The sequence below is a fragment of the Rhineura floridana genome, chromosome 6 (assembly GCF_030035675.1).
Source record: "Rhineura floridana isolate rRhiFlo1 chromosome 6, rRhiFlo1.hap2, whole genome shotgun sequence".
NCBI lineage: Eukaryota > Metazoa > Chordata > Lepidosauria > Squamata > Rhineuridae > Rhineura > Rhineura floridana.
In genome coordinates, this window is record NC_084485.1 from 109,912,250 (window position 1) to 109,928,679 (window position 16,430).

General features: G+C 37.2%; 1 protein-coding gene across 3 annotated transcripts in view; it reads right to left on the reverse strand.

The window, feature by feature from the left end:
- The window catches only part of ADGRL4 (adhesion G protein-coupled receptor L4), a 152,377-nt gene that overhangs the window by 79,469 nt on the left and 56,478 nt on the right, over positions 1-16,430 (reverse strand). For all 3 annotated transcript variants that reach the window (XM_061633462.1, XM_061633464.1, XM_061633461.1), the window contains exon 3: positions 585-737. In XM_061633462.1, the coding sequence (XP_061489446.1) occupies positions 585-737 (153 nt within the window). The remainder of the gene's footprint in view (positions 1-584; positions 738-16,430) is intronic.

Here is a 16,430-nt window from a genome sequence, read left to right on the forward strand (position 1 = left end):
TAGGGTCTATAAAAATTGTTAAAGAATACATTTTTCTACCAGCTTTTGTTCAATATATATCCTAAAAATATTCCATTTCAGATTATATAAATTCCAAATACATGCATACTACATTGTACAGGGGTAGACTATATTATGTTGAACTTACTTGTTGACTCTTATTTGATAGGATTGTGAATTGACATATGGAGCTCATGGAAATTGATGGTGAATTGACATTAGGAGCTCCCAAAAGCCAGCTTTCCCCAATTCATGGCAGGAAATGTGAGATCAAAATGCTTCATATTACTTCTCCAATCAAGTGGATGGTAGACCAGAAGAAGAAAAATGAATTATGAATATATTGTGGTTGAAATGAAAGATTTTGCTGAGGCTAACCAAATCATGTTGATCTGAGGATATCAGAATTTAGTAATTTATTATTCAGAAACTGAATGAAACTGGACAAGAATATTGAACTGGAAGTTTCATGATTGACCGCAAGTAACTCAAGCTTTACAGTTCTATGTAACCTTTGGTAATTTATATCAAACCAGATTAATAAGTAGCAAGAAAAGTATACCTGAGATCTTTTGGCATCTTACCTTTACAAGAAGTCCCATCATTGGTCACAAAGGTGGTATTGCCATTACTAGACTGGAATCCAGGTGCACACATGCAATAATAACTTCCCACAGTATTTGTACAGTTAGCATTTTCTCCACAAAGTTGTGTGGCATTTGCACATTCATTGTCATCTGCAAAGAAACAAAATCAAATTATTTGCATACTCTATTGAAACTGCTCTCCTTCTCTGTACAAGAAAGATGTTGAGATACCAGTAGCACTTATCTGTGTCTACTACCTTGAAATTGTTTGAAGAAATGCATCTGCATTAAACTAGGAAAGGCACCAGGACTGGATGGATTATTGGCAGCGTATTACAAATGTTTGGAGGAGGAACTCTTGTTACCTTTACAATGTACAATGAATTTAATTTTGCAAGAGGGGAAGATACCAGATAGTTGGAAAATTGCTAATATAACATTAATACCGAAAGAGGAGCAGGACCTAACTAAAACAAAAAATTATCGGCCAATATCTTTATTGAATAATGACGATGAAATTTTTACAATGATTTTGGCAGAAAGAATGAAAATAATATTGCAACAATTTATTCAGGAAGATCAAGCGGGGTTTTTACCTAAAAGACAACTATGTGATAACGTCAGGAATGTTTTGAATGTGTTGGAATATCTAGAACAACGAAATGACATACAAGCAGCTTTGATTTTCTTGGATGCTGAGAAAGCATTTGATAATTTGAATTGGAAATTTATGTTTAAGGTTCTAGAGCAAATGGATTTTGGAGATAATTTTATAAAATGGATCAGATCGATTTATACATCACAGAAGGCACAGATAATTGTCAATGGGGATTTAACGGACTCATGTGAAATACAAAAGGGTACAAGACAGGGATGTCCACTGTCCCCTCTTTTATTTATTTTGGTTCTAGAAGTGCTGCTTAGAGACATAAGGCAAGACAAAAGGATTTCGGGAATAAAGATAAAAAAAGAGGAATATAAACTGAGAGCATTTGCTGACGACTTGATAATTGTATTAGAAAATCCCTTGGAAGGAATTAAAGTATTGATGGATAAACTAAAAGAATTTGGACCATTAGCAGGATTTAAGATCAACAACCAAAAAACAAAGATGTTGGTGAAAAATTTATCTTTAAGGGATCAAAAAGAGTTAATGGAGAAGACAGATTTTAAAATAGAAGAAAAGGTGAAATATTTAGGTATTATTATGACAAATAAAAATTCAAAGTTGTTTCATAATAATTATGAAAAATTATGGACAGAGATTAAGAAAGATTTGTTAAAATGGGATAAATTACAGTTGTCATTAATGGGTAGAATATCTGTAATAAAAATGAATATATTGCCGAGAATGATGTTTCTATTTCAAACAATACCTGTAATATCCTCTGATTTACCTTTTAAACAATGGCAAAAAGATATTTCTAAATTTGTTTGGCAGGGGAAAAATCCAAGAGTTAAATTTAAATTATTACAAGACACCAAAGAAAGAGGAGGGCTGGGATTACCAAATTTGAGACTTTATTTTGCTGCTTGTTGCTTAGTCTGGATAAAGGAATGGATTGTATTGAGGAACAAAAGATTATTGGATTTGGAGGGTCACAACCTGAAGTGGGGATGGCATGGATATCTATGGTATGATAAAGTAAAAGTTAATGTGGATTTTAATAATCATTTTATAAGACGTCCTTTGTTGAAAATATGGAATAAATACAAAACAAGGTTTTTTTCGAAAATACCACTATGTGTTTCAAGTCAAGAAGCATTTTATAGAAGAGAAATGGCTGGAAAAGAGAAATGGTTAACTTACCAAGAACTATTAGAAAATGTGCATGGAGAATATATAATGAAAGAGAGAGAACAACTAATAAAGGAAGGATATTGTTCTCAATGGTTTGCCTATTTACAATTGTTAGAAAGATACAAAATGGATAAGAAAATGTATGGGTTTGAAATAAATAAATCTGATTTTGAAATAGGTTTGTGTACAAATGATGAATGTATAATTGCAAAAATGTATAATTTTTTATTGAAAATGGACATGGAAGAAGAACAAGTAAAAGAGTGTATGGTCAAGTGGGCAAAAAATTTTGGTTATAATATACAAATGGATCAATGGGAAAATATGTGGAAAAAAGGTTTGAAATTTACATTATGCTATAATCTTAAAGAATTTTTTTATAAAATGATGTATCGTTGGTACATGACTCCAGAAAAGTTGTCAAAAATGTATAGTAATGTTTCTAATGTATGTTGGAAATGTAAACAACAAGAAGGATCTTTTTATCGTATGTGGTGGTCGTGTAAACAGGCAAAATTATTTTGGGCACAGATAGGTAGGATGATGCAAAAAATCAGTCAAAGCCAGAATTTTTTTTATTGGGTTTTATGGATAAACAAAAGGAAAAGAAATATGGAAGAATAATATTATATATGATTACGGCAGCAAGATTATTATATGCACAAAAGTGGAAAATGGAATCAATACCAACAACGGAAGAATGGCTATTGAAATTAATGGACTTAGTAGAGATGGACAAATTGACATGCCTTCTCAGAGAAAAAATGACAGATACATTTCTTAAGGAATGGAAGCCTCTTTTGGACTTTTTGTTGAAAGAAAAAAAATGAAATGATGATAATGGGATTTGACGATTAATTAAGATAGACTATGGAAAAAAGTGAATTTCGTATGTTTTAGGGGACAGGTTTGATATATATTACATACTTATAGCTGATCTGTGACAAATCGGAAGTCAAGTTTTTATTTTTATTTTTGTTGTATTGTTTTTGTTGTTTGATTTGTTTTATGAAAATTTGAATAATAAAAATTATTACAAAAAAAAAGAAAAGAAATGCATCTGCTAAAAAGATGGATCCATTTCTAAATAAGAGATTTGATAGACACATACTTACCTTGCCCGCCAGAATCGCTCAATAAATATCTACTTGTTTGTGAGTTTATGGCAAATACTCATTACCTGTAATGCCCATTACCTGTAATGAGTATAGTATTTTTATTACAGTTGCTCCTCAGCCAACAATAAGGACTGAGAGCTCTCATAGTAACCAGCTTTCTTTTCCTTTTAAAAATCAGATCAAATTGGGGATTCTCACATTTTACATAGGCTTCTAGATCCTGAGCTAGAACTCACATTATGAAGCAATCATTTTTCCTTTTACATATTTAGATCTGTACAATGCATTTCTGTACATGACTACTTAGAAGTTTATTATTCAGTTGAAGTGTGTTCAATTGAACTTAATCCCACTTAAGTACGTATAGGACTGTAGCCTTAATCTGTTTGTCATTACTCATTGTTTATTTTGTAAATGTTTATCTGGTTTTTAAAACAGGTTTTAAGAAAAGAATGTAGCTCGTATTTCTTTCCATGGAAGACATGGATTCAGAATTACTGAATTACCAGGGAAGTCATAAATTCAAAATCTAGAAAATATTTTCAATTGGGGGGGACACAATAGAAATAATGAATTTGTGCTAACAGGCCTTTGCAAGGTATAGATATGAGGCATGTGCTAGTTGAGTATTGTGTGAGACAGCAAGAAGACAATGAATGAAAGTATATAATTTATAGTAGGATCATAGGTATATTTAAAGCAATGGATGAATGGACCTGCGTGGTGCATGTTTAGCCACTCAGCACACCCTGGACTGCTATTGCCCTCTGAATATTTTGCATATTTCTGCAAACCTCAGGATTTCCTCAAGAATGCTGATATCTCACTCTTGAATCGCAGTGTCCCTGTTTGGTTCCAATCCTTCAGTAGCCCTGTTTGGAATAATTCATCATCTGAGATTGCCATTAGAGGAAGTTGTAGAGGCTTTAGGATGCCTAATGTTTTTTTGGGGGAAGTGTACACTATTGAACATTAGGCCAGAACATTAAAGAGATTGTCACTGTTGCCCAAGGGACAATTTGCCAAGAACATTAATATCCCTACTGCCTTGCTTATTCATGGCTGCATGCACTGATGTGCATGTGGAACATGCAAGGTGTTCCCCATTTACTGTCATGTTACACACAGTATGCATCAGCCTGCTTAAGCAAGGAACCATCCCTGACATTGCACCGACTCAATGAATGGATAAGCATCTGGTCGCTCACTGAATGTGAGAGGCTTATGAAATAGTAGAAGATATCGTCACCATCATTCTTTATGTGAAGAACAATTGACATTTTGTTTTGGAAAATGATAGGTTCCAGTTCTGAAGCGAATGAGCAAGAATGCTGAGAATGTGAATCATTTAATTTCAAGACAGCATGCCTGCTTTCAGCCCCTGCTTATTCTTGTATCTCCTCTCTTCCATCTTCTCTTTTGTAAAATACAGCCAAATAGTTGTGACATGCGTTTGTTTTCTTCAACTTGAAAAATCAATGGTACCGTAAGGAAAACATGACTTTATTATAACACTCATGTGGTGCAAGGAAAGCTCCCACATGGTATAAATTGTCTCATTACAGTGGTCATTATTAAAATCTTTACAATTTTGGCTGATTAACTTTATCATGGTGTTGGCATTACTTCCTCAACTAGGTGCTTGCAAAGATTTTAATGGAGACCCGTATATAGTAGTTAACACTCCTGTTCGCAGATTCTTTTCAGACAAGGGCTGCCATTTCCCTCCATTTTCTTAAAGGAAACAAGTTCCTTTTATTGTTCCCTTACAAGGCTGGCTTATATTTAGTCACCCACCCTGACTGACTAAATTCCTGTGGCATTAAGTTGCATTCAAAGACAGTCTGCAGGAATGACAGACTTAAATGGATATGTTCTAAGAAGCAACTTCTTAATACTAGGGAGTCAATGAAGTATATCACCAGGAGTATAACTCCTTGTTTATTTCAGTGTCAGCCTCAGCCCTTTATGGATAGCATGGAAAAGGATTTTAGTAATAAAGTGCCTGGAAAAAGTTTAAACAGTTTTCCTGACTGTGTTTTACTCCAATCTTTTCTTTTTAGTTTAATTTACACTTAGCGTTCTAAAACACAGAATGAAGCCAGTAATAATGCATAGCCTATGTATAATGCTGAAAGTGCTTCATATATATTGAACCTGTAAGGTAAATGAATATTATTATACCCATTTTCCTGTATAATAATGTACTGTTTTTCCTGTCAGGATATTCTTCTGTCAATGAGGAGCATCCTCAAACTGCTGCTTATTCAAACTGCACCAGCTCTTGAAATTGTGGCATTTTTGGGGGGGGGGAGAGAACAAAATGAAACCCTCTGCTGCTTCATCTGTCATGATAAACCATCCTCCCCAAATATTAGAATTTATCCACCTCCCTCAGAAGTCTCCAGAATTGCCTCCACTTTCACATGAAACAAATGGCCCCATGGAAGTGGGTGGTAGCGATATTCAGGGCCGTATCCAACTTATTTATTATTTATTTATTAAACTTATATCCCGCCCTTCCTCCTGGAGCCTAGGGTGGCAAACAAAAACACTAAAAACACACTAAACCATTTAAAAAACAAAAGTCTTTAAAACATATTAAATCAGAACATCTTTACAAACATGTTAAAACAAAGCATCTTTTTTTTCTTTTTTCTTTTTAAAAAGCTTTAAAAACATCTAAAAAAGCAATTCCAACACAGACGCAGACTGGGATAAGGTGTCTGCTTTAAAAGACTTGTTGAAATAGAAAGGTCTTAAGGTCTTCAGTAGGCACTGAAAAGATAACAGAGATGGTCCAGAGCTTGGAAAAGTTACTTTTTTGAACTACAACTCCCATCAGCCCCAGCCAGCATGGCCACTGGATTGGGCTGATGGGAGTTGTAGTTCAAAAAAGTAACTTTTCCAAGCTTTGCGCCTGACTAATATTTAAGGGGAGGGAATTCCAACATGTCGGTGTCACTACACTAAAGGCCCGCTTCCTGTGTTGTGTGGAATGGATCTCCTGATAAGACGGTATCTGCAGGAGGCCCTCAACTGCAGAGCACAGTGATTGACTGGGTATATAACTGTAGGTGCAAGGATCTGTAGAAAAGTCAGTGTGGTAGAGTAGTTAGAGTGTTGGATTAGGACCTGCAAGGCCTGGGTTCAAATCCCTCCCCCAGTCATGAAGCTCACTGGGTGACCTTGGGCTAGCACTATATCTCAAGCTAACCTACCTTGCAGTTGTGTTGTGAGGATAAAATGGGGAGGGGGAGAAGAACCATGTATACCATCTTGAGCTCCTTGGAGGAAAGGTGGGATATAAATGTTGTAGTAATAGTAGTAGTAGTAGTAGTAATGATGATGTGCATTGTAGTGGTTTGAGCTTGCACTGCTTTCAGAGGAACGTTGCAGGGTAAGAGGAAATTCTAGACAAGCAACTGAAACTATATGAATGAAAAGACAGTAGGCAGCAATCAAGACAAAATGATGGACAAAGGAGAAGCGTTCACAACTTTCTGGGCACACAGCAGTAAAATGCCTGGGCTCACGGCAGTAGAGTGACATGCTGTATAAGAACTTTGAGACTATTCACATGATTCCAATGAGCAGCCAGTGGCTTGACAACCCTATGTATGCCAGCTGATGTGTGCAGGATTCTGATTTTGGCACACAAGCCACAAATGTCACTCCAGCCATTAACCAGTTGTTTCCCCAACTGAGTTACTACACGTCCATTTGAACAGGTACAAGTTACTACAGGTCCATTTGAATGAAACTGGAAAGTATACTAATGGGAGGATCTAATCCTCAGTCATATGTGTGTATAGTTCTATTGAAGTCAGGAGTGGGTTGTATCCAGCGAAGTTGTCCTGTTTGTGCAATAACTTCCCTTCCTTCTTCCACTCCATGCACCCCAAAATCTGTTCTGGGTTTCCCCCCAACCATCCTAAACAGATTGGAGGAGTGCAAGGGGTGCACAGGGAGAGGAGGAGGCAGGGAAGTTCCATTGAGCAAGGAGAAGTCCTTTTGTGAATGAGATGACTTTGCTGGATACAACCCAGTATATTCAAGTGCATTGTTTTCATAGGATTCTTAAACCATTAACATTACTGGTATAAGCAACACTGGCCTTTCTAAGACAAATTTAAAACAGTTGTTCCAAATGATTTTTTTAAAGGATGAAGAAATAATATGAGGACAGTGAACACACAGGTTAAAATAGCCCTTTCACTCTTGCAAAATATTCATAATGTATTAATCAACAACATGTTTTTAATAAATCAAAGTCTTGAAATACATTACACAAATCAATTCTAGGAGCCAAGGGCTTACATTTATTCCTCAACTTTTTATCATAATGTACATTGCTATTGAATGCTGCGTGGTTTGAGGGAAGTAGGTTGTATAGATTGGAAATTTGGTAACCTTTGTGAATAAGTTTGTTTTTCTCATCTTAGCCAGAACGAATACTTTTTGAAAGCAACCAGGCATGCATCCTGTGGTTGCATTACTACCTAGATTAATTATGCACAACCAAATAACCCCTGGCAAAGATACTTTTCAAGCATTGCAAAATAATATTTCAGGAATGTACTAGAAATTTGTAAGTTAAAAAATTATATGAATGAAAAACTTTACCAGCCAAGTGATAAGGAAACATTGACTTGCCAACAATAAAATCTGTGTTCAATTTAATTCTATACTTTTGTCTCTTACAGGAGTAAGAGACTGTGATGTTCCAGTTGAGACACATAAAAAGGCATGTACACATTAATTGGCTCCCTCCATTCAAAGGGATGGTAAAGTAATTACAACTGAATTATGCCATTGTGCTTAAGGGTTCAATGGGACGAATGGAATTCTAGTACACTTTTAACAGTGTACAGCAAATTGTTAACATATTATTTATTGGATAACAAATTGTGTATTCTTTGCATCCTTACTGTTCCCGTTAAATATCTAAATGGCAGGAAATTATGAATAATTCAGATTCATGAATAATCCATAAACATTCATGAATAATCCATAAAACATATGGATTAACACAACTATAGTTTTCTAAATGATGTTGGAAATTACCATGGGATAGCGACTTCCGGGAAGGGTGACTTAGCCTGTGCCTGCTTTTGAGACGGGCTCCTGCCTCAAAAGAAGCTTATTCAGATATATCAGTCAGATTTTTTTTTTTTTTTGACTGATTAAACTTCTCCCGGGTAGGGAGAAACGAAGAGATTAACCTCAAAGCCTATTTTTGTTGGGACGACCAGATCTCATTAATTTATGGGACGAGGTCCAGCCGACGAAGGTGGGACGGATTTTCAACAACAAGCTCTATCTGATAAAGCGAACGTTCATCTTATCTTCTAAGAGAGAACGCACTAACAGGCAAGCACCCTTCTTTCTATATTTTTCTTTTACTTGACTTAAATTGTTGCTGTTTAAAAGAGATTTGCCAGATTGATCGGTTTTTGACATCTCACTGGGGAGCCATAACTTCTCTCTGCTACTCACTAATTAATAGCTTATCTCTGTTTTTGTTGCAAAAAGCTGTCCTGGATTTGCATTCTAAAGATATACACAGAAGAGGGATTTCTATTCCAGATTTTTATTTTGAAGAATATTATATTGTCTGAGACTACTCTCTTTTTGGTCAATTTTATTTTGACGAATCTGTTTCCTGACGACCGCCATTAATTGTTTCGATCCTGGGAACTGCATTTTGTTTACTTAAGCATGGAGAGATAAGGCTGTCTGCTCTGTGTATACTGTGATGTCACCAAGTTTGGAGTATTAACCCAATTGTTGCTGAAATAAGAAGTGGTTTTCCTATATTTTTCTTTTAAAATGGCAATTAAGAAAGTGGCTGAGAATCTGGAAATAACTATGTTTCAGAAAATAATGGATGAGATTGAGATAACGAAACAAAACCTGCGACAGGGTTGTAAGGAGCTGAAAATTGAATTGAGTAAAATGAAGCAGGAGATTAAAGATATAGGGGTCCCTGTGAGAGAGGTGACCCTGGAAGGGGTCCCTGTGAGAGAGGAGACCCCGGAGATTGGAACAAACGTGGAACAGGAAAAAGATTTGGAGTCTATGGACTTTAGAAACAAAATCTATTGTTTGGAGACACAGGAGATTAAAGACATAGGGGTCCTTGTGAGAGAGGAGACCCTGGAGACTGGAACAGGGGTCCCTGTGAGAGAGGAGACCCTGGAGACTGGAACAGGGGTCCCTGTGAGAGAGGAGATCCCGGAGATTGGAACAAACGTGGAACAGGAACAAGATTTGGAGTCTATGGACTTTAGAAATAAAATCTATTGTTTGGAACTCAATGTTATCTCTGAAGAAATTAATGAAGATTCTAGAGATAAAGTTATCAATGGCATGGATAATCTTCTGGACTGGAATGATGTGATGGAGCCCAATATAGAGAAAATTTATGGAATTAACTGCAGCCATGTGACAATGGAAAAACTTTCAAGAGATGACCCAGTGTATTTTGAAAAAAAGAACAGAGATATGATTTTACAGCAGTATTTCAGCAACCTATTCAGAATGGATGGCAAGAAAATATTTGGGATAGAGGTAATTCCCATCAGACTCTTACTATATGACTATGGCTTTGACAGCAAGATTATTATGGAATACTGATAATGGAAGATTGGATACTGAAATTACTGGACTTAACAAGACTACTGAAGATGGAAGATGGAAAATGGAACTAATAGGGATAATAGAACAATGGCTACTGAAATTACTGAACCTAACAGATTCTGATGTGATGGATTAATTGAAATGTTTATTTTGACTATGGTTATGACAATAAGATTATCATAATTAGTAATGAGATGGATTAATCGATATGCTTATCTGGAAAAAAAAAATTGATAGATATATTTCTTAAAGAATTGAAACCTCTCTTTGACTTTTTGTGGAAAGAATAAAGTAATGTTTATGAGATTTGATGATTAAGTAAGATAACTACTGGAGGAAAGTGATTTTATAATATGACTTAAGAGACAGGATTGTTATATATTATAGACTTATAACTGATTTGATCTTTGACAAATGGGAAGTCAATATTTTACTCTTTATTTTTTATTTTTTATTTTTGTTTTTTTTTTTCTTTTTTTTTTTTTGTTTAACTATTTTTGATTTTGTTTTTTGTCTTTGAATGTTTTATGATTTCGTCTTGTATGTTTTATGAAAATCTGAATAAAAATTATTGAAAAAAAAAAAAAAAGAAATTACCATGGGATAGCTTGGGCATTTGATAACTAGCATGGACAGAGCTTTTTCATCATTTGAAACAATGCCTGTGAAGTAATGTGAATGTCTCCATGTAACTATTGCTGAGTATCTCTTCCAGAAGTAGTTGGTGGGGTGGTGCAGGCAGGGCTTCTCAACAGTCAGCATCACTGTTGTTTCCAGAGAGGGAGGGAGAAGGGGTTAAGTGCAGGGAGCTCAGTGCAGTGTGGGCATGGCATTGGACCACGCTGAACTCCCTGCCCATTCTCTCTCCCTCTCAGTAAGCAGCAGTGATGCTCAGCATTGGGAAGCCAGGCGCGCAACACCATCCTACCGGTGCCAACCATTACCTATCTGTTCTTAACTGAATATGTCTATTAAGTAGACTAAAAACCTGGATTTGTGCCAAGATAGGCAAATCCAAGCCCATTGGTTTCATTGTGGTTAGATGCTCCTAAGACAATTAGCCTGTAGGTGGATGGTAGACAAGTTAAAGGAGCCATATTTATGGATTTATTAGAATTATTCTTATTAATGTGTATGAAATTGATTGATTATGTCCATGACTGGTTAAAGAAAAGCCACAACTTTATAAGAGCCATTGAAAAAGAACTCTGCAATAATCTGGCTGATAATTTTATCCAAAGGGCTAAACTCATTGAAAGTAGTGATTCTAACAACCACCAACTATGCTTCAGCTACCTACACAAGTCTAAAATAAATTAATTTGCATAATATTTAAATATATTTCTTGTATCCTAGCTAAAACTATTTAAAACAAATTCTTAACTTTATATCTTTAGCATTCATTCAAAACAAATGTGTTCATGGCTAGTTTTCTACATACAATAGGTACTTTGGGCAGAGTAACTTTTAATATGCTGTACTGAATATTTATAGTAAAACTTGATATCACCTTGCTGAGGGAATATTTTCATGAACTTCAGCATATGCTGGATCAGTCTTCAAAATCATCTTATGTATACCTTTGCTATTATTCTGAATGATCAAAAAGTACAATCAGGATAACATAGTCTAAATTGCCTTTGGTCACTCTCAACTAGGGATGGGATCCATTGGCTTGTGCCAGTCCAAAAGCATTCCATTGACCTAATAGGCCAGTATCGATTCAGGTTTGTTATTTGCCGGCTAGCCGGTTCTTTTACCAATCCATTTATTTTCTCACAAAAAATATTGATACTAATATTGATATTTTGAAATGACACATCAACAATTTTGAAATGAAATATCGATAAATGAAAGGAAAGATTGATATAATTATTGTTCTTAGTAGCAATATTTTAGAGGTGGATTTGTTTTTTAAAACCTGTTTTCGAAAATAGCTGTGGAAAATCTCTACATAAAAATTCAATCTGCAATGATGGAGAATAAGTGAATTAATAGAAAATTCAGCACCAAATCCAAATTGGGTGGAATTCTAGCACATCCCCACTCTCAACATTGTACAGGATGATTTGGGTTTTCATTCTCACCAATACTCATTGCTCAATCTCCAGACCCCCCTCTTCTGCTATTACTATGCCCATGCCTCCACAACACTGGCTTACTGTTGACACTGCCACCATGGGAAGGATGGAGATATAAGGCCCATACTTGATGCTGAGGAGGTATGGGGAAAGGAATGCAAGAGCTCAGACCACTGGGGGCTTCCAGTCACCCATGACATCACCTGTGTTTCATATTACACTGCCGCTGAGGGCTTCTACTGAGAGGGCCTAGTTTTTCACTTGTCACCACCTATAGCCAAACAAATAGCTACCTGGTAATAAACATTACTCTCATTTCACTTAAAGTCCACATTCACTTAAACGGGGCTTCTACTGAAGTAGCTCTTGGTAGACTCTGTTCAAAGTTTCTATACTATTTTCTTCCACTACCACAAGAGAGACTGTTAAGGCACAAAGGATGAAATTCAGCCTGATTCCTTCCAGAATAAACCTGGACACCAAGTCCCCTGTGGTCAAAACCTGTCGGGGATGAATTTGACAGCTTCAGGCTGGAGGCCACTGAGGGGCCATCACAGTATGAAACTGGACAGCACTGCCTAGGAAGTAAGCATAGCCAAGGAGGCTGGGGAATACACTGATTCATTGCATCCTGCTGTTCTCCTCTGACAGCGGCTCTCTGCTGGCATGGCCTCTGGGGGAAACTGGAGCTGCCTTTCCATAGTGCAACCTCCATGGTTGAAGTGGGTCACTTAACCCCTCCAAAGCAAGGAAATGAAGGCTTCCTGTAAAACAAATCCCAGCGACATTCACCCTGCTGTGCTCAGCTTGTGTAGAGGTCTCAGCACAGTGGGCAGTCTGACATATATTACCCCTTCTGCTCCTGTACTGAGTCTCCAGTTATACAGAAGAGAAAACAAGTTCACAATAGCAATGTCCAGACTAATCCCCACCTTCCCTTTCTTTCAGATGGTGCTCTGGATAAAATATTTTAATGGTATAATAAAAACGAATTTAACTCTTAAAAAAAAGGAGTCATTCACATCAGCACAAAAGAGATTATCGTTTGCATGCATGTTTTATCTGAAATTTTGAAATATGTGAATATTGTACTGCATTATAAATCACTTGGGAATGGATTTCTTATTGCCCACACATTCCTTTTATGTCTGAAAAGGATGCTTTCAGATATCAAATACCTGGAGAGGAAAAAGCTTAACCAAATAGAAAAGAATTGATTGCACTGAAACAATGATAAACTATGATTTATCAGTTTGAGTCTAGGTGTCTTCTCAGGCTTTCACATTCTTCCTTCCCCTGTCTTCTGGTGGAGCTAAAATCTGAAATGTTCACTTCCATTTTTTACTAACTGAGATTACTGTTATGTCTGTATTTGGACAAACTATGGTTAGTCTTAACTATGGTTTACTGAAACAATCGAATTTCGAGCCATGGTTTATGAAACTGGCAATGATGCCATCAACTTGGATGGCTTCAAAAGAGGATTAGACAATTCATGGAGGATATGGCTATCAGTGGATACTAGCCATGATAGCTATGCTCTGCCACCCTAGTCAGAGGCAGTATGTTTCTGAAAAACAGTTGCCAGAAGCTGCAGGAAAGGAGAGTGCTCTTGCACTCAAGTCTTGTTTGTGGTCTTCCCATGGCATCTGGTTGGCCGCTGTGAGAACAGGATGCTGGACTAGATGGGCCACTGGCCTGACCCAGCAGGCTCTTCTTATGTCCTTATGTTAAGTTGGCTTGTTTCAATGAACCAAAGTTAAGATTAACCACAGTTCAGCATTTGGACATAATAGAAAATGGAAGTAGAAGATTACAATCTCCTCCTTGTGGCTGTGCTGGAGAAGAAATAGCATGAACCCCAGGTTTGCTCAGGCTCAGTTGTCTGCAACAATTAATTTATTTTATCTATAAAAATATTTATACACCACCCACTTATATCAAGACAGTATACAAATACAATATAATACAAAATACCATAAAACAATATAAAATATCATAGAAATCACTAGCTTATCATAACAAAATTTAAACTGAGAAGCTCTGTTAGCATAAAAAGGTCTTCAAGAGATGCCTGAAAGTTAGTAGCAAAGATGCCTGCCAAATCTCTGCTGGAAGAGCATTTCACAGCATGGGAGAAGTAACACTAATGCTGACTTATAGCTGAAGTCAATTGGGCTTCTGAAACATGGGGGACCACTAACAGTACTCCTCTGATTGATCTCAGTAATTGAGCTGGGATATAAAGGCTCAGGTGGTCCTTCAGGTATCCTGCACCCAATTTGTTCAGGGCTTTATGTATTAATACAAGAACCTTAAGCATAGTTTATTGTTATGTCCAAATGCAGCCACTGTCTTGGTTCCATTTTCACACAAGGTCAGTTCAAAAATTCTTATGTTGAGTGAAGCACTGACCCTTTTCTTATAGCACACAGACCTTTTACAAAGCTACCACAAACAAGCTGAACTGACCATGGGAGCTGAAGGGTCTCTAACCTAGTTGTTAGAAACCTTTTAATTCGAGATGCAGAAGGTGTCAGGTGTCAGGTGTTATCAGCGCATCTTTTTGCCTGTCAGGATGTATGCACTTTGCCAACGGTGACTGGATTATTAATGTTATGAGTTTGAGATAGATGATTTCTATGTGTCCCCTTCAAGCCTCTGATTTGGAACCCTGCACCTAGAGGTGGGCTCTGCAGCTGAAAAACCTGCTCCATTGGTCAGATGAGTCTCCTTTGTCAGTCTAATAGAGTGGCCAGGTGGGCTAATGAATCTGTCAAGTGCCCATTAACTGGTGAATGGGCCAGGGAGACCCTATTGTTATTTAAACTCTTCAGGAGAGCCTCCCCCACCCAGCGCCCAAGAGAGGCTTGTGTTTGTAGCGAGTTGGGGGAAACTGGGAAGACACGCAGAGAGGCCTGCTCCCTGCATGATGGCTTCAGATGCCTCCTATAAGCCTGATGGAAAAGCAAGATCTATTGGACTGCTAAAGCTTTGAATCCCTCCATCTTATGCTTAGGCTGTGAATGTGTGCAAATAAACCACATATGATAAAGACACCATAGTTTCCGATGACCTTCATTCCCAGGAAACTAAACCCTGGTTAAGCGCAGAAACCCCTGGAAGTTTTACACCACTCAGAGATTGGGATAGCCCCCAACTAATATGTATAGTTTTCTGTTTCTTGTGATGGCTTAAGGGGTGGTTCACACAGAGCTTTAGTGCGGGTCTGGTGCTACTCACAGCCCCTTTTAATTGCATGGATCACACGACATTGCACGCAATCAGCAGCTAGATCGCAGTTTCTCCCTTTAAATCCGTAGTATATCAATGCTTTTTTAATCTGAAAAGGGAAGGTAAAAATGACTTCAGTTCGTATCTCTGAGTGCTTGTAGACGCTTTACTCCAATGCTTTAGGTGGGTGTGTCAATCGTTCCCTTCTCCACGCCCACTCCCTCTCCCTTCCTTCTTTCATTTCATTTCCTGTTTGTCTGCTGGCTCCTGTTCTGAAAGCCTGCTGCAAACTGTGCTTTATTTTTCTTTCTCCCCTAATTTGTGCACAAAAGCATAACACTGTTTAAGCAAATATTTGCATTCCAGCTGGATTATAGCAGTGAAAATACAAATAATCACACTTTATGAAACTCTGGAACAAACTGAGCATGCTCAGTTGCCAAGGTAACCAGAGGAAGTGAAATTTTGACCTTAAGAGGGTGTGGTCATTGGAAAGCTACATGATTAATCCTTTTCCTTCAGTGTGAATGAAAAGCACTGGGTTTGCAGTTGGCTTTGAGCCCCCTATGTGGACTGTGCAAACAGAAAACGGAGGTAAGAGCAGCGTCTTTAATATGATGTTTTGCTCCCGTGTGGGTAAGCCCATGTTCATGCAACATAAGGAGTGTAAAACTCTATAAAAAGCCCAACATTTGAATACTATTGCTAAACCCAAATTCAAATCACAACCCTACACATGTCTACTTGAAATTAATGCTGAGTTTAATGGGGGGTGTTCAGGTATGCGTGCACAGTATTGCAGCCTTAGAAGGTTTGCATTTGCGTGGCATCCAAAAGGTCAGTTTCTGCTTCTGCTGAAGAATTCAGACATTCCACCACAAGCAAGCCAGTCCTCAGTCTCTTAAAAAGTCTCAATTCCGTATGGGTGAGTATGCTAGTATGGTCTCAAAGAGCTTGCAAGCACATT